The sequence below is a fragment of the Gorilla gorilla genome, chromosome 12, assembly GCF_029281585.2.
Source record: "Gorilla gorilla gorilla isolate KB3781 chromosome 12, NHGRI_mGorGor1-v2.1_pri, whole genome shotgun sequence".
Lineage (NCBI taxonomy): Eukaryota > Metazoa > Chordata > Mammalia > Primates > Hominidae > Gorilla > Gorilla gorilla.
Window position 1 is genome coordinate 107952400 of NC_073236.2, and position 18504 is coordinate 107970903.

Below are 18504 nucleotides of genomic sequence, written 5' to 3' on the forward strand. Positions count from 1 at the left end.
AGCCACAAAGCCTGGCCAAGAATTATGATTTCTAAAAGGATGAAAAATCATACCCCATTAGTTAAAAAGATTTAAAGGCAGGAGCGTGTAAACATTTTCAGGGTTGTGGGTAATTTAAAATAACACCGTAGTGCAGCACAGTAAGCTTGGTGTTGAAATTGGTTTGTCTTGTGTGAAGACTGATAGATAGATACTAGTTGTTCCCTCTGTGTTAGTGATGGATAACTTGTGGCTGGCAAGAAGACTCAACAATCATGTGGCTATATGTGTCCCAAGTAGCAAATGAATATCTTAGAAGTCAAAATACTTTTGTCTTAGAATTTAAGATGGCTTTGATTTTAAAAAATCAGAATATTTAATTTAGTTTGAAATACCAAATATCATTGAGGAGTGGGACATTAGATTTTAATTTTAGCAAATGGGAGCATGGGTTAAATGAGTTAATTTTTCAAAATATTTGAAGGAGAGTAGCGAGATTATGGCGAAGTAGGCCTTGTCATGCATCATTTTGAATGGATGCAGTTTTGGATAACATTTTGAATATATGTATCAAAATCTTATAAAGGGGCTGGGCACTGTGGCTCACACCTGTAATCCCAGCACTTTGGGATGCCAAGGTGGGCGGATCATTTGAGGTCAGGAGTTCAAGACCAGCCTGAGCAACATGATGAAACCCCATCTCTACTAAAAATACAAAAAATGAGCTGGACATGGTGGCACACATCTGTAATCTCAGCTGCTCAGGAGACTGAGGCAGGAGATTCGCTTGAACCCGGGAGGCGGAGGTAGCAGTGAGCCAAGATCGTGCCTCTGCACTCCAGCTTGGGTGACAGAGCGAGACTCCGTCTCAAAAAAAGAAAAAAAAATCTTATGAAAGTTCATACTGATTTACATAGTAAGTCCATTTCTGAGAATCTCAAAAGGAAATAATTGTGTGTGTGTTTTTTTTTGAGACGGAGTTTCACTCTATCGCCCAGGCTGGAGTGCAATGGCATGATCTCAGCCCACTGCAACCTCTGCCTCCCGGGTTCCAGCGATTCTCCCGCCTCAGCCTCCTGAGTAGCTGGGATTACAGGTGTGCGACCGCCATGCCCAGTGAATTTCGTAGTTTCAGTAGAGATGGGGTTTCACCATGTTGGCCAGGTTGGTCTTGAACTCCTGACCTCATGATCTGCCCACTTTGGCCTCCCAAAGTGCTGGGATTACAGGTGTGAGACACCGTGCCAGCCAGAAATAATCTTAAATATGGAAAAAGCTTTATAAGTATAGATACATATTATAGAATTGTTTATAATAACACAAAAATTGGAAACAACCCAATGATTTTATATTAATGTTTAAGGAAACAGTGATCCATTCACACAAGGAAATATTATTTAATCATACAGTGTCTTTGAAGAGTTTATAATACAGGGAAATGCTTATACTAGAATGTTATGTAAATAAAACTAGGCTCCAGAATTATATATCATCTTAAAGACTAGAAGGAAATTTGGAAAATATTAATTTTGGCGATTTTTTAGTAATTATGGGATTGTGGTTCTCCTCATACATATTCCTCAAATTTTCTGTACTGAGCATGCTTTTTTTCTAATGAAAAAATAGCAAGCAAAAATAAATATTTTGATCTTAGAAATAGTTTAGATAAGATGCTATAATCAGATATTATCAAAGTATTTAGTGGCATTTGACAGAGCTAGGAAACTTATTTATAAACAGTGAACAGGGGTGGGAAGAGAGAATCCAAATTAATGGACTGTTACAGGAATCAGTGCTAAACCCATTTTCAGATGAGGTGTTTGTAAATGAACTGGAAGAAGTATACTGTGATTCTCCAAATTTGTAGCTCTTTTGGGTACGAAATGCCAGTGGAATTGGTTTTAGCTCTGAAAATTTTGAGACTATATATGAACGGACAGAAAAGTAGTAAGTGATTTCCAGTTGGCCAAATCTAAGAGGTGGTTGGTACACACTAAAGATTATTTATTGGGATTGTTAATTGCCCTCTGCTATTGTATTCTGAAATACAGTATAGCCAAAAATGTAAATAAATACTTAAAATGTTTACATAAATTAGTAGATAGTAAGGAATCCAAGATACTTGGATTTGGCCTAACCTTTGAGGTTTATATAAAGGCGAACAGTCGGTGTTTTTCACAGTGTGATTTTTATTTTAATTTTAACTTTTAAAATTTGTTTTGATTTGATACAGTACTGCTCTGGATAGGTTTTGGATCAGACTTGCTGTGACAATTCTTGCACTCCCTAAGGTGCTGTACCAAGGGCATGCTATTTTCTGTGTGAGGAGCCCTATCAGATACATAAAAACAAACAACATCCTTTGAGATATATCTAAAAATAGGATATGAATTTTGTAAAAAGCATAGCAATAAATTCCAAGTGTGTGATCATAGTAGAGCATTAGTAATGAGAGAAAGGATTTGGAGGAAGCTGCTGAAATGTTATTTGTTTTTAAAATCAAATGAGGCTGGGCGTGGTGGCTCACACCTGTAAATCCCAGCACTTTGGGATGCTGAGGTGGTTGGGTCATGAAGTCAAAAGTTCAAGACCAGCCTGGCCAAGATGGTGAAACCTCATCTCTACTAAAGTACAAAAATTAGCCGGGTGCGGTGGCAGGCACCTATAATCCCAGCTACTCGGGAGGCTGAGGCAGAAGAATAGCTTGAACCCGGGAGGTGGAGGTTGCAGTGAGCCGAGATCGTGCCACTGCACTTCAGCCTGGGTGACAGAGTGAGTGAGACTCCATCTCAATAAAAAATAAAAAGATAAAAAAAAAACATTAAGTGAGATTTTGTAGTTGGTAAGGCTTCTCGGAAACACTTTTCATTGTAGTGAGAAGCAGTGGTTCCCAAATGCTGATTTTTGATGAATTTTTCACTGTTCTGCATTGAAATTAAGAATATCAGAACATCATAGTGAGTGGAGTTTTCATAGTGGTAGTATATTTCATGAATTTTAAGATGTACGTTTTCCCACACTTTTTCATTTCTGAAATTGAGATGTGTTTTCCAATCAGTAGCAACTTAAAATTATCATTTGGAAAATAGTTGTCACTGCCTGTTCATATGTGAATTTGGTAGTTAATCCTACTGATATGACTGACTATACAACATCACCCCATTGATGTTTCAGTCAACATACTAGTTAAATACCAATTACAGAAGGTGTACCATCCCTGGGTTGTTTTCTGAAACCGTCTGTTACATCATTCAGTGATACCTTTTGGTAAGATCAAGAAAGGGACTGCATTGAGACTTGGGCGATATATGTCAGCAGCTTGGAAGACAGTCCCAAAGCAATAGAGAAACACTTTAAAAAAATGTTGAATCATGAATTCTCTTAATGGTACGAAGGACGATACTATGGAAAAGCAAGGATTACTGATGACTCTAAGTAAAAAGCAATTTGATGATCAGATTGTGAATGTTGAGGAAAATTTTAAGAATACCTTATTTATTTTGCTTTTGTATTTTTTATAAGCACAAGAGTTATATATTTGTCTGAATAAGTATTTTTTTGTTTTTTAAATTTTTTATTTCCATTGTTTTATTTTTCTTTTCTTTTTTTTTTTTTGAGATGGAGTCTCACTGTGTCACCCAGGCTGGAGTACAGTGGCGTTATCTCAGCTCACTGCAACCTCCGCTTCCCAGGTTCAAGCGATTCTCGTGCCTCAGCCTCCCAAATCTGGGATTACAGGTGTGCGCCACCATGCCTGGCTAGTTTTTTCTTGTATTTTTAGTAGAGTTGGGGTTTCACCATGTTGGCCAGGCTGGTCTCAAATTCCTGACCTCAAGTGATCTGCCTGCCTGTGCATCCTAAAGTGCTGGGATTACAGGTGTGAGCCACTGTGCCCAGCCAGAGAAATACCCTTTAATTGCTTGTTCATTAATAGGTTTTTTTTTTTTTTTTTTGACGGAGTCTTGCTCTGCTGCCCAGGCTGGAGTTCAGTGCTGTGATCTCTGCTCACTGCAACCTCTGCCTTCCAGGTTCAAGAGATTCTCCTGCCTCAGCCTCCTGAGTAGCTGGAATTACAGGCACCTGTCATCACGCTCAGCTGCTTTTTGTATTTTTGGTAGAGACAGGGTTTTGCCATGTTGGCCAGGCTGGTCTCAAACTCCTGACCTCAGGTGATCCATCTGCCGTGGCTTCCCAAAGTGTTGGGATTACAGGTGTGAGCCACTGCGCCCGGCAATAATATATGTCTGAACAAGTTTAAAAGAACTCTGCCAATAAGTGTAAAATGATTAATTCTAAGCAATAGAAACCATATGTCATAGTTTGAGAGAGGTGTTTTTCCTTGTTAGTGGTACTTAAAATAATGGTGCACCCAAATATTGATGGTATCTTTTTAATTTTTAATTTTTGCGGGTACATAGTAGGTATATATATTTATGGGAGGTACATGAGATGTTTTGATACAGGCATGCAATATGAAATAAGCACATTATGGTTCTGCTAATAGTTGCAAGGGAATGGGGTATCCATCCCCTCAATCATTTATCCTTTGAGTTACAAACAATCCAATTATACTCTAAATTATTTTAAAATGAGCAATTAAGTTACTGACTGTAGCTAACCTATTGTGCTATCAAACAGTAGGTCCTGTTCCTTCTTTCTGTTTTTTTTTTTTTTTTTTTTTTTTTTTGTACCCATTAACCATCTCCACCTCCTATCCAACCCTCCAATACTCTTCCCAGCCTCTGGTAACCATCCTTCTACTATGTCCATGAGTTCCATTGTTTTTTTTAGATCCCGCAAATAAATGAGAACATGCGTTGTTTGTCTTTCTGGTGCCTGGCTTATTTCACTTAACATAATGATCTCCAGTTCTATCCATGTTGTTGCAGATGACTGGATCTCATTCTTTTTTATGGCTTATGTGTATGTACCACTGTTTCTTTATCCATTCATCTGTTGATGGACACTTAGGATGCATCCAATCTTAGCTATTGTAAACTGTGCTGCAACAACCATAGGAGTGCAGGTGTCTCTTCAATATAGTGATTTCCTTTCTTTTGGATATATACCCAGCAGGAAAATTGCTGGATCCTATGGTAGCTCAATTTTCAATTTTTTGAGGAGCCTCCAAACTGTTCTCCATAGTGGTTGTACTAATTTACATTCCCACCAACAGTGTACAAGGGCTCCCTTTTTTCCATCTCTTTGCCAGCATTTGTTAACTGCCTGTCTTTTGGGTACAAGCCATTTTAACTGGGGTGAGATGATATCTCATTGTAGTTTTGATTTGCATTCTGTGATCATCGGTGATGTTGAGCACCTTTTCATATGCCTGTTTGCCATTGTATATCTTCTTTTGAGAAATGTCTATTAAGATTTTTGCCCATTTTTGATCCAATTATTAGGCTTTTTCCTGTGGAGTTGTTTGAGCTCCTTGTGTATTCTGGTTATTGATGGCATTTTGAAGTTGATGAAATGTGGTTAATTTATTCAGTTTAAAGGATTTAGATTATCTCAAAATCCTGCCTCAGCCTTCCAAGTAGCTGGGACTACAGGTGTGCACCACTACGCCTGACTAAATTTTGTATTTTTAGTAGAGACGGGGTTTCGGCACGTTGGCCAAGCTGGTCTCAATCTGCTGACCTCAAATGATCTACCCGCTTTGGCCTCCCAAAATGCTGGGATTACAAGTGTGAGCCACTGTGCCCTCTTTTGTAATTTTATTGGCCTGTGAAAATCAGAGATCCAGGAACCACTGTTTAAAACACTCTGGCTTATTCATCTTATTATTTATAGATTTCTCACGATAGATCAGTTTATTTCTTAGTTTGATTTGAACATATTTCACAGAATGATTAATAATGAAATATTGGGTGCCAACGGCCTACTTTTATTTGGCTTTTTATGTGTTGCTTCTTGTTACCTTATACCCAACCATGTGGGATTGAGTTTATTGTGCTAATAGGCAGGTATTACCTATAAAAAAAATGGAAAAAGGTTGTGGCAGTTGGTCATTCTTTAAATTACATATGTAGAATAGTTTCAGCAAACTAGAAGGCTCCCTTGTGGAGAAATGTTTCTCTTACCAGCTTGTCCTGGTATCTAAAATAGATCTTTTCTTTATCTAGACCTTCATTTTATCTCTAGAGGAAACTTTGTATACATATGGATTTGTGAATTCCATGACAACTATTGATCTAGACAGGTTGCTGGAGTATAGCCTATAGGCCAGCAACATTGCTATCACCTGAGAAGCATGTTAGAAATGCAGAATCTCAATCCTACTCTATAACTGTAGGATCAGAATCAGCATTTCAACAAGATTCTCAGGTGATTCATACTCATATTAAATTTGAAAAGAGAACACATGACTTTTGTCTAGAGTAAGGAGGAGCAGGCTAAACAGCAATAGAGAAGTATAGAAAACCAATTTGGCTTAGTTCATTAGCTTATTTTAGAATGGTTCTGTTAATAGTTGCAAGGGAATTCTTGAAAAGCAGGTGTGTGTGTGTGCGCGCATTTAGTGTCTGGTTTTGTCACCATGCAAATAAACTTACTTGGAAAATATTCTTTGAGTCAAGTGGGATTTAAATAGAAGTGTTACTGAATTTCCTGCAGCTCATTGTTTATTATCTATTTCTTGAGGAAATACCTCAGCTTAATTCTTTGGGAACCTACTTTTACTGTTTTATCCAAAAAAGTAAATGCCCATTTATCCCTCTTAAGGGCAAGATCACACAAACATTAAGTAGTTTTGCTAGGATTTAGCAATGCTTTTTCTTTTTCCATTTATCAGTGTTTCTTCAAACCCAGTGGTATTTGAAAATCAAAGCACATATTTCTAAATCCTTCATGTATCAAGGATACCATATTGGCAAGTATTGGCTAGTCTCTGTGAAAGAACTCAGATTCACCTTTTTACTTGACACTTTATAGATAATTAATCATACGTAATAAATAGGTATGCTTAATTATCTTATTCAAAGATAAGTGAGAAACTTGGAGTTTGGCTCTTACCTTAGCATCCTTGGGAAGAAATTGGTCTTTTTACAGAAGTAGCCATATGAAAGCTTGGTTTAATGCTTAAAAACAGTGAGGTTGTTGGCAGTGGGGTGGATGAATTCAGGTATATTTTCTTTGCTTTTATCTGTTTTTCACATTGGTTCTGTAAACTTCCTGTGTTGTGAACGTTTTTAGGGTTATACAGTCGTGTTACTTAATCACAGGGATGCACTCGAGAAATGGTGGTTAGGCCATTTCGTTGTTGTCTGAGCATCATAAGAGTGTATTTGCCAACCTAGATGGTATAGCCTACTATTCACCAAGGCTAGATGGTATAGTATAGCCTGTTGTTCCTAGGCTACAGACCTATACAGCATGTTACTGTATGGAATACTACAGGCAGTTGTAACAAAATGATATTTGTGTATGTAAACATAGAAAAGGGAAAAGGTAGAGTAAAAATACAGTATTGCAGTTTTTCTTTTTTTTGCAATGGAGTCTCACTCTCTTCAGGGGTGTGATCTCTGCAACCTCTGCCTCCCGGGCTCAAGTGATTCCTGTGCCTCAGCCTCCCAAGTAGCTGGGACTGCAGGCGTGGCCCACCATGCCTGGTTAATTTTTTGTATTTTTAGTAGAGATGGGGTGTCACCATGTTGGCCAGGGTGGTCTTGAACTACTGAGCTCAGGTGATCCACCTGTGTTGGCCTCCCAAAGTGCTGGGATTACAGGCATGAGCCACCGCGCCTGGCCCGGTGTTGTCATCTTATTGGATCACTATGGAATATGCGGTTCATTGTTGACCGAAACGTCATTATATGACATGTAACTTATTTTTCCTTAAGTTAATAATGAAATTACTTTGTATAAGTTTTTTGGTAACTGTTCTTAAATTCAAATTTTAAGATGAACACCATTGTTTAATCACTGAGTCAGACTTTTTTTTTGTACTTTGGGAATTTACAAATTTACTGTCCATTTTAAACTTGACCTGTTTATGTGTAGCATTATAAATATATACAGAAGGACAGTAGATGCTTAATTTCAGTGCATGTTATTGAAATACAAATACAAAATAAAAACAAGGAATATATACCATTTCATACCCAGATTGACAAAAATGAAAAATTCTGACAATATCAAATATTGGGAACGACGTAGGGGAATGGGAACCTTTAACTATTACTTGTGTTAGCAATGATGAAATGCAATTAAAACCAAAATCTGCTTCCCCCAGAAAACATCTCTTCAAAGGTAGAAGAAAAAGGAAACAATTTCAGTTTTGAATAAGTATTAAACCAGAATGACATGTGTATCACAAGCAATCTGCTAAAAGATTGCAAAGACCAAAAGAATGCTCACCCTTACATCTAGCCAAGTGGATGTAACCCATTACATACATGTTCTCAAGATAAATAGTAAATAGTGTTCAAGTAAGAGGACTTGATACCATCATTTGTCACACATAGTTTGTCCTAAATTCACTTGGTAATTGGAGCAACCTTTTGTGTGAACAAATTGGCTTTTTCTAAAGGAAAAATGAACTCATATCTTTATGACAGGATGTAATTTTACAACTTGGAACTAGATGGCCTGCCAAAGTTAGGCACCCTATCCTCCCACAGAAACTGGGAGATAAGGGTGCCATCTCTCTTGATGATCTCATTTGAAAGAGATGGTTATAAGGTTCTTGAGAAAGGCAGTTTTGGGCTGCTGGCTAGGTTTTTACAAAGATTTACATACATCTCTAAGCAGGCAGAGAAAGAATTTACCAGGTTTTGAAAGAAAATCCTCTAAGAAAAGGGGGTAGGGGAGTACAGGTAGAATTAGGCCTCTTATTTTAAATTTTCATTTGCCTGTGTACTGATGGATAAGTTGATCCAGCTACCTTAGTGGGCAAGTTAGCAATGCTGTAGTCAAGTTGAAGAAGAGTACACCCTCTGATTCAGCACTTTTAGAGAAACTGTTAACATATATTCATAGGATACTTGTAGCATTATGTATTAATAGTGAAACATTGGCAACAACTAAAGTATTTGTAAGTAGGAAAGTGAATAGATAAATTTTGCTATATTCATATAGTGCGGTACTATACAGCCCTGCAAATGAATGATTTAGGGCAACATATATCAACTTGAGTAATTTTCAAAACAATGTTGAATTACTAAAGCAAGTTGCAGAAGGATGTGTACAATATATTGATACAACATTTGAAAACATGCAGAACAATACCACTTATTGTTTATTGATACATATACAGTGAAGGTAGAATAGGATGCTAAACACCAAAATCAGGAAGTGGTTACCTCTAAGGAGGGAGATGTACAAAGGGATCAGCAAGGGATTCATTTATTTCTTAACCAAGGAAAATCTTAAGTAAATAAGGCAGAATGTTAAGATTTAATTTATTTAGGCAGTGGGTATGTGTGTGTTTGTTATATTATTACCTAGATTCTTTTGTAATGTTTAAATATTTAATGATTAAAAGTTTTAAAAGAAAGAATGGATGGCAAGCAGTGGAAGGAAATGAGGACAACTCTTCAAGAAAATTTGTTGTAAAGGGGACCAAAAAAATGGAGGGGTAGTTGAAGGGAAATTAATCAGTGTTAGTATGACACATTTGCATGCTAATAATAATGATAAAGTAAAAAAGGGAAGAATTGGTATTAGGAGACCTATAACAGTTATGGGAGCAGAATCCTTGAGAAAGAAAAAAATAATGGGATCCAGTACAGAAATACTGTTTGGCTCTTGATAGGAACAAGGACAATTTGTTGAAATACGAGGGAAAGCAGAATAAGTGGTGGGAAGATGAAGTAGTTATCTTCTCAATTTAGGGTGACCAACATCCAGGTTTGCTTGTGATTTAGCAGTTTCTCAGAATGCAGCACTTCCAGTGCTAAAACTGGGAAAGTCTTGGGCCAACTTCTGATTGTTTTTCCTTGACAAAATGAAAAGCATTGATTATTATCTTCTGGAAGTGATAAGGGGATGAAGGAAGTATTGAGGCTTAAGGTGAAAAGAGAAGCTATGAGTTAATTCTCTATCTTAAAGATAGGAGAGCAGATTCACTACGTTAATGTGATAGGATTTCTTAGCATTTTAGGGGTCTGCTGAAATTTATGGTTATTATTTTAAAGTTTATATGGTTGTATTTCTCTTTAGTCTCATTCAGCTATTCAGGTAAAAGTACTGAGTTAAGTGGAAAGTTGGTTTTAAACTATGTTTTCACTGTGATGGAGGGAGAGAGGAGCAGAGGAGTGAGGCCACAGGCAAGGAAATGATTGTGATGATGGATTTTTGAGTCTCAGACTAGGTAAGAAGTAAAGAGAGACGAAGGACAGTGGAAAAATTTGTAGGGTCTGTTGGAGTTAACAGGTTTCTGGTAGTGAATTGGAAAAATAAGTATAGTATATTGAGTAAAGAAGCTGAGATGCTTGAAACTGAGATTTTTAAGGTAGCGTAGTTACTGGTTATCGATATTTCATTATGAGAATAGGGGACTGGAGTGGGATGGAAGAAAAGATCATTGGGTGTGGAAGTGATTACCTTCTGTGGATGTCATTTCAGTGATTAATCTGTAGAGCAGATTTTGGTGCTCTATAACATATTCAATTATTTCCTCTTCATACACTGAGAGTTTCTGCTTCCTGTTTTATTTTGTTTAAATATTGCCTCAACTTGTAAATCACATTGTGTTGCTCTGAAATGAAGACAGCTGTAAATAAGTAAATCGATAAAAGCAAATTTTGTTTAGTCAGAATTTGGCCTTATCATATGGTTTGTTAGAGACTGTGTAGTTGGTAAATTCAAACATTAACATCCCAACTGATGATCCTATTGCTCATTAAGCTAGTTTAGTCCCACATAAGTTCAGTGAGGGCTTTATGCCACATATGGTTATCTGTAGTACATTGCTTTGCTGACTCTAATTTTGTCTTTGTCTTTTTATAGGACCGCAGCTGAATGCACAGCTAGAAGGTTGGCTTTCACAAGTACAGTCTACAAAAAGACCTGCTAGAGCCATTATTGCCCCGTAAGTCTTTTTGGTTTTTGTTTTTGTTTTGTTTTTTGAGAAGGAGTCTCCCTGTGTCGCCCAGGCTGAAGTACAGTGGCATGGTCTCGGCTCACTGCAACCTCCGCCTCCCAGGTTCAAGCGACTCTCCTGCCTCAACCTCCCGAGCAGTTGGGACTACAGGCGTGTGCCACCACGCCTGGCCACTTTTTGTATTTTTAGTAGAGACGGAGTTTTACCATGTTGGCCAGGCTGGTCTTAAACTGCTGACCTCAAATGATCCACCTGCCTCGGTCTCGCTCACGCCTGGCCTGCACTGTAAGTTTTAAGAGTCTACTTAAAATCTTTTTTGTATGTTTATTATTAGTAAATGAGTATCTACAGATTGAACTAAAAATTAAAAACTAAAGTCTATATTGAGCTGAAGAAATTGTGTTCAGTAATTTTCACAATTCTTGTGGGTTTTCACTGTAACTTAAGGATAAAAGAATTGGCTACTTTGGCTGCGTGTGGTGGCTCATGCCTGTAATTCCAGCACTTTGAGAGGCCAGCGTGGGAGGATTGCTTGAGCCCAGGAGTTTGAGACCAGCCTGGGCAACATGGTGAGACTCCATCTCTACTAAAAATACAAAAATTAGCTGGGTGTGATGGTACGCTTGTAGTCCCAGCTAAGCTACTGGGGGTGGCAGTGGTGGGGTTCTGACTTGGGGGGTCGCTTAAGCTTGGGAGGCGGAGGTTGTGGTGAGCCAGATCATGCCACTGCACTCCAGTCTGGGTGACAGTGAGACCCTATCTCAAAAAAAGAAAAAAAAAAAGAATTGGCTACTTTATTTCCTCAGATAGAGTAATTTCAAAATGTATTTTTGATAATAAAACTGACTTTTAAAGAAAAGGGTTTTTTACATCGGGTAAACTTGCCAATTTCGGTAGCCATTGCTATAAACGAATAAGTTCTATTTTAAATATTAAAGAGATCTAATTTAATCCCGATGATTTTTAATTTATAATGAAAAATATATTAAGCATAGTATGGTGCAACATGGAATAGCAACTTAATTTTTGAGGAGGAGTAGATTGTGTCTTTTTTTAATTGAGAAAATCTGATTATTTTGTCTTTGGATTTTAGAGTTTGCTTTTTAGAACTGCAAGCTAGCACATACACAGTTAATGATGTGTATCTGTGTATGATATGAATTCAGTTAATTTTGATTTGGTTTCCAGTGCTAACCTTCACAACATATTGTTTGAAACACATGGTAATATTTTTTCTGAGAAGAGTGAAGGTTTACTCTGTGCCATTTGTCTCATAGCATGTTGTTGTTTGTGACTTCTTTTGGGTTAAGGTTCGTGCCCTGATAAATAGTAAATAGTGATGACAATATATAATAACCATTTTTAATCAATATCAGAATTAAATGAGTAAATAGTAAATACACATAAAGAGCCTACTATTAATGGTAGACATTTTGTATACCAAATATTTTGTTAAATGCCTTATTTGTATATCTAACTTGATCTCATTTAATGGGTGTAGGAGCCTAACTCCTACTTACAAGCTATGTGACATGCAACTTTTTTATCTGTTGGGATTTCAGCTCCTCATTGGTAAAGCTGGAATAATAATAGTATTTCCTTAACGCTTTTAATAAAAGATTAAATGAACTAATCTTTATAAAACTTACAGCAAATGACTTACTACTATTTATTTAGTCATTTACATACCAGGCTAAAGGCCAAGTGCTCTTCTTTGTGCTGCATTTTGAGTAAATCAAAATTGCCACTCTTGTGGTACTAGCATTTTGGTACTAGGGAAGACAGGCAGTAAACAAATAATTATATTCTATGTCAGGTGCTGATGGGTGCTAAGAAGAAAAATAAAGCAGATAGAGGATTGAGAGTGACAGTATGGGTAGGTTGTTACTGTTTTATATAGGATTAGTAAGAAAAGGACTCCCTGGTAAGGTAACATTTTAGTCTGAATGATGTGAGAGAGCAAGCTGTGCAGATAGCTGGGGGAAGAGGGTTTCAGGTTGAGGAACAATGAGCACAAAGGCTCTGGAAGAAGAGTATGCTTAGTGTGTTTGAGGAGAAGCAAGGAGGCCAGTGCAGCTGGAGTGGCAGTACAAGGGGAAGAGTGGTAGATGAGATAGGCAGCAGAGGGCTAGATCATGAAGAGGCTTTGTAGTCATAAGGACTTTGGTTTTTATTCTGAGTGATATGGCAAGTCATGACAAGTTTTGAGCAGTAGAATGACGTGATCTGACTTAGGTTTGAAAAGAATTACTCTTGCTGCTGTATGGATATTATATTATGTGGGAACAGGGAGTCCAGTTTAGGAGGCTTATTTTACAATTATAATTATAGAAAAGAGATGACATAGTGGCTTGGATTGGGGGCTTGAGGCAGAGATGATGAGAAGTAGTGTATTCTGGATATGTTTTAAAGGTTGGACCAACAAGATAGAGAGAAGAAGAGTCAAGAATGACACTTGGCTAGGGGCAGTGGCTCACGCCTGTAATCCCAGCCCTTTGGGAGGCCTAAGCAGGAGGATTGCTTGAGGCCAGGAGTTTGAGATCAGCCTGGGCAACAAAACAAGACTCCATCTCTACAAAAATTAGTTGGGTGTGGTGGGATGCAACTGTAGTCCTAGCTACTTGGTAGATGGAGGCAGGAGGATCCCTTGAGCCCAGGGGTTTGAGGCTACAGTGAGCTATGGTCTGTTTGCACCACTGTACTCCCGCTTAGGCAACAGTGAGATACCCTGTCTTTAAATATATTTTTTAAGACATGGTTTTAAAATATCATGACTGAATGATTCTTAAGTTTTGTCCTGTGAAACTAGAAGGATGGAATTACCTTTATACTGATAAGGGGAAGACAAGTGGAAGTATGGAGTAGATTTCGAAGTGTTCGTATAGAATCTAGGTTTTTGGTTTTGATCTTGTTAATGTTGAGGTGCTTATTAGATATCCAAATGGAGATTTAGAATGGGCAGCTGGCTATATGAATCTGGAGTACAAAGAAGAGGCACCAGACTTGAGATAGAAATAAAGGCTTTATTAGTATATATAATCACAGAGGGTATGGTTGCCTAGGGAATAAAATAAAGATAAACAGGAGAAGAGTTTCAAGGACTAGCCCCTTGGACAAGCCACCTTTTTAGAGGCTAGAATAAAGATGAACATTTGCAAAGGAGATAATGAAGGGAGAATAAGTGAGGAAGGAGGAAAATCAAGAGTGAGTGATGTCTCTGAGAGGCCAAAGGATGAAAAATGTGTCGGGGGAGAAAGTGATCAGCTGTATCAAATGCTGCCAGTGAGGACTGAGGATTGATAATTGGATTTGGCAATGTGGAAATCACTGGTGACCTTGAGAAGAAAAGTTTCTGTGGGGTGGTGGAAATGAAAGTATTATTGGAGTAGGTTCAGGAAAGAATGAGAGGTGAGGGCGATGAAGACGTAAGTATAGATAGTTTTTTGAGGAATTTTGCTGTAAAACAGAGAAATAGGATAGTATCTATATGGTAAGGAGGATTTTTATTTCATTTGTGAGATTTTAAAGTGTTTGTATATGAAGTGAGTCAGTAGGGGAAGAAAAATGGATGCAGGGATAAGAGGGGACATTTACCTAAGAGGGATCCTTGATTAGGTGAGAAACAATGGATTAATAATAATTTCTTTATAGTAACTCACGAGAGACATTCTCATTTCATCAATTTGCTGGTATTTGACTATTATGGTATGCTACCTTTCCAGTTAAAACTTGTTCTAAATTTGGGAGCTGAGTTGAATCAACATATAATTAAGTTGAGGTTAGTATTCATAAAAAAGTAGCCAGACTTGTTTCCTTTTTGTAATTAATTTTAAATTGGAATAATTGGGAGTGACCTGGGAAATGGAATGTTTTAGCCTAAATTACAAATATGTTGATTTCCAAGTTACCCCAGATTTTAAAATGGATATTTGAAAATAGTTTTGGCTTTGGTGTGTTTCTGTGACATACTGACTTTGTATATAACGTATAATAAATGTTATAATAAACATAAAAACATAAAAACATAAATATAAACATACAATAAACATATATAAATGTGCATTCATAGGCAATTTCTATTTTGTTGACATGGGAAGACTTTAAGTGTAGCCAAGTTTTATCTTATATGGTTTCCAGAAGTAATTATTTTCCTTTCCAAGGTTATCTTTTTTTTTTTTTTGAGGTAGAAAACAAATCTTTCATTGTTACTGGGTGCAGTGGCTCATGCTTGTAATCCCAGTACTTTCGGAGCCTGAGGTGGGAAGATTGCTTGAGCTCAGGAGTTTGAGACTAGCCTGTGCAACGTGGCGAAACCCCCTCTACAAAAAATACAAAAATTAGCTGGGTGTGGTGGCATGAGCCTGCAGCCCCGGCTACTCTGGAAGCTGAGATGAGAGGATCGCTTGAGCCTGGGAGGTTGGGGCTGCACTGAGCTGAGATTGCACCACTGCACCCCAGCCTGGGTAATGGGAGTGAGATCCTGTTTAAAAAAAAAAAAAAAATATTGTTCTATGGCATGAAAGGGTCTTATGCTATTTAATAATTAGAAAAATCACATTAATCAAAAACTTACTTTAAGTTTTATAAATGTTAGCTCTCTAGTACTTGCTTTTCTTAATTTTTATTTTTTATTTTTTTTATTTTGGGACAGAGTCTCACTCTGTCACCCAGGCTGGAGTGCAGTGGCGCGATCTCAGCTCACTGCAAGCTCCACCTGCCGGGTTCACGCCATTCTCCTGCCTGAGCCTCCCGAGTAGCTGGGACTACAGGCGCCTGCCACCATGCCCAGCTAATTTTTTTTGCATTTTTAGTAGAGACGTGGTTTCACTGTGTTAGCCAGGATGGTCTCGATCTCCTGACCTCGTGATCCGCCCGCCTCGGCCTCCCAGAGTGCTGGGATTAGAGGTGTGAGCCACTGCGCCTGGCCTTCTTATTTTTTTTTTACCTTTATAGGCATAAATCATATCAGGGAAACCTTAAATAAACTCAGAACCTGGATATAGTTGTAACTAATTAGGCTGTGTGAAAATGGCAAGTTTTTGAAAGTGCTTAAAAATATTGTTCATTTTTATATTGATATAGATTAAATAGAATAAATACCATTAAAGAATAAATATTGACCTGTCAACTGTTGTTCTATCTTAATGAATTCTAATCTGTGTGACATAAGGCAGGCACATTTGGAGGATTTAAAAGAAATTAATTTGATTAGAAATGTACTGTGGTTGAATTCAGAACTACCTTACCTTGATGTGGAGGAGACAGTATGTGTCCCAGAGATATATATTGAAATGATCTCATGAGCTAAAAGTCTGAAATGCCTTTCTACATGACTTCCAGATATCTTCATACCAATCTTGTTGCTTGTCTTGCACTATGCAGAAATATGTCAGCAACCCCTAGAATGAAGCTGTACAGATATGCATCGCTTAAGAAACTTATTAAATATAAAAACATAATCAAATAATTGGTTAACATGAATTTTTTTTTTTACTATAAAACAGGTACTTTGAATATTGAAGCCCCCCTTATACATTTAAAATACTTGATATTAGTTAACCTAGTAGGACTTTGACTTGATATTAGTTAACCTAGTAGGAGTAGTATGGGAGAAAGGATACTTCCACTTTTCATTGTGTACCCTTTATTGTTTGACTTTTTTACTGTGTGCATGTATTACTTTTAATGTAAAAATTAGTTTAAAAAATGTAAATGCTAAAAAGCGTGTATATAGAAGACAAGTTTGTATATAGTGAAGCATACCTGTACAGTGCTCTACCACTGGATATCATGAGACAATCTTCATACATTATTTAGTTCTTCAAGTTACTGAGGATGCACAGCTTATTTGTCTCTAATTATTGTTTGTACTAAGCCATAGGATATTCATGTCAAAGTCTCAAATCCTATATGACAGTACAAAAAATATCTAGATATGCAACATTCTGGTTAGTTCATTCTTATTTGACTTCAATAACTTTAATAACTTTCCTTAGCTCAGACTATTTAATATTTATGAGATTCTATTATGTAAAAATAAAATATTCTGAATAATAACTATCTAACTTGGACTTTTTTTGGGCACAATTATCTACTGATATTTTTTATCAAAACAGGAATCTTGAGGGCCATTGAGCAATGCCTACAAAATAAAAGAATAGAAGACTAGGTACAGCAAAATAAAATTGAGAGAGGCAATGTGGAAGCTGCTGCATTTGCAAATTATATAGGGCCAGTTGTCAATCAAATTGATCCCATCTGTTCAGAGGAGTTTTCTAATTTAGTTTTTAGCTTTTTAGATCTTAGCTTAAGTAGATCTTGTGACTTTTCCTATTGTTGGAGGAGATCTTCCCATTTCCTCTGGTTCAGTCTTCTCATTTCATCTAGTTCAATCTTTTTACTTTGCGTTTTGCTACTATTAATTAGAACTAGGACTATTGGACCTGACTTTGTTGAATCCTAGTTAAGTATTCCTTTATTATTCCCTGTATCCTCTCTGATGAAAAGCCTTGCATAGAATGTGTGGTAGACTCTTGGCATTGACAGTTTATACTATTCACCTGTGACCTTGAAGGTCTCAGAATGAACAAGTGAAAATCCATGTCCTGTAGTAATTGGTCATTTTTCTATGGTAAGAATTTGAATTATACCCACTCTGGAAGGTTGCTGTGTGGGAAACTGTCACTTAACCAGTAAATGTTCATGAGCAATGAATGGCCTTTGCATCCTCACTTGATTGCAGTTCCACAGGGAAAAACAGAAATTCTCGTGTCAGGAACTAGACTTGCCGATGTAAAGGGTCTACTGTGTAGGAGCAAAGGGAGAAGCAAAAGCACTCCCTGTTAAAAGAAGGATCAATTTTTAGAGGCAAGGTTTTAGCTTGATAAAATGTTGTAGGTATTAAGTATAATTTTGTGTTTGCCTTTATGATAGGTTGGGAATCAGAGTGACTTGGAAAAGTTAGTGGGGATGGCTTTTTGCATTAAGGACTTTAAGAGCTTTTAAAAGACTAAGTGGGACAGGCCAGGCACGGTGGCTCATGCCTGTAATCCCAGCACTTTGGGAGGCTGAGGCAGGCGGATCACAAGGTCAGGAGTTCAAGACCAACCTGGCCAATATGGTGAAACCCCGTCTCTACTAAAAATAGAAAAATTAGCCAGGTGTGGTGACGGATGCCTGTAGTCCCAGCTACTCGGGAGGCTGAGGCAGGAGAATCGCTTGAACCTGGTAGGTGGAGGTTGCAGTGAGCCGAGATCTGGCCACTGCACTCCAGCCTGGGTGACAAGAGTGAGACTCTGTCTCAAAAAAAAAAAAAATAAATAAAAATAAAAAATAAAATAAAATACTAAATGGGACACACTTTTACAGTGCATATTAGAATATCTGTAGAGCTTAAATTTTCATTGTTTTGGCTGTTATGCACAAAAGAAAAAACTTTAGCCGTTTCTTTAGTGAAGCCTCCTTTATTATGAATGATC

General features: G+C 37.4%; 1 protein-coding gene across 7 annotated transcripts in view; it reads left to right on the forward strand.

Moving 5' to 3' along the window:
- Positions 1-18504, forward strand: part of MEMO1 (mediator of cell motility 1) — a 143575-nt gene that overhangs the window by 57199 nt on the left and 67872 nt on the right. For 6 of the 7 annotated variants that reach the window (XR_010130130.1, XM_031008078.3, XM_055377678.2 and 3 more), the window contains one exon: positions 10933-11014. Coding sequence is in view for 3 of the 7 variants with exons in the window: in XM_031008078.3 (XP_030863938.1) it covers positions 10933-11014 (82 nt within the window). In the remaining 4 variants the exon portion in view is untranslated. Of the gene's footprint in view, positions 1-10932; positions 11015-11157; positions 11312-11473; positions 11596-18504 lie in introns of those variants that run through there. The other variant, XM_019021345.3, reaches the window with a different exon arrangement.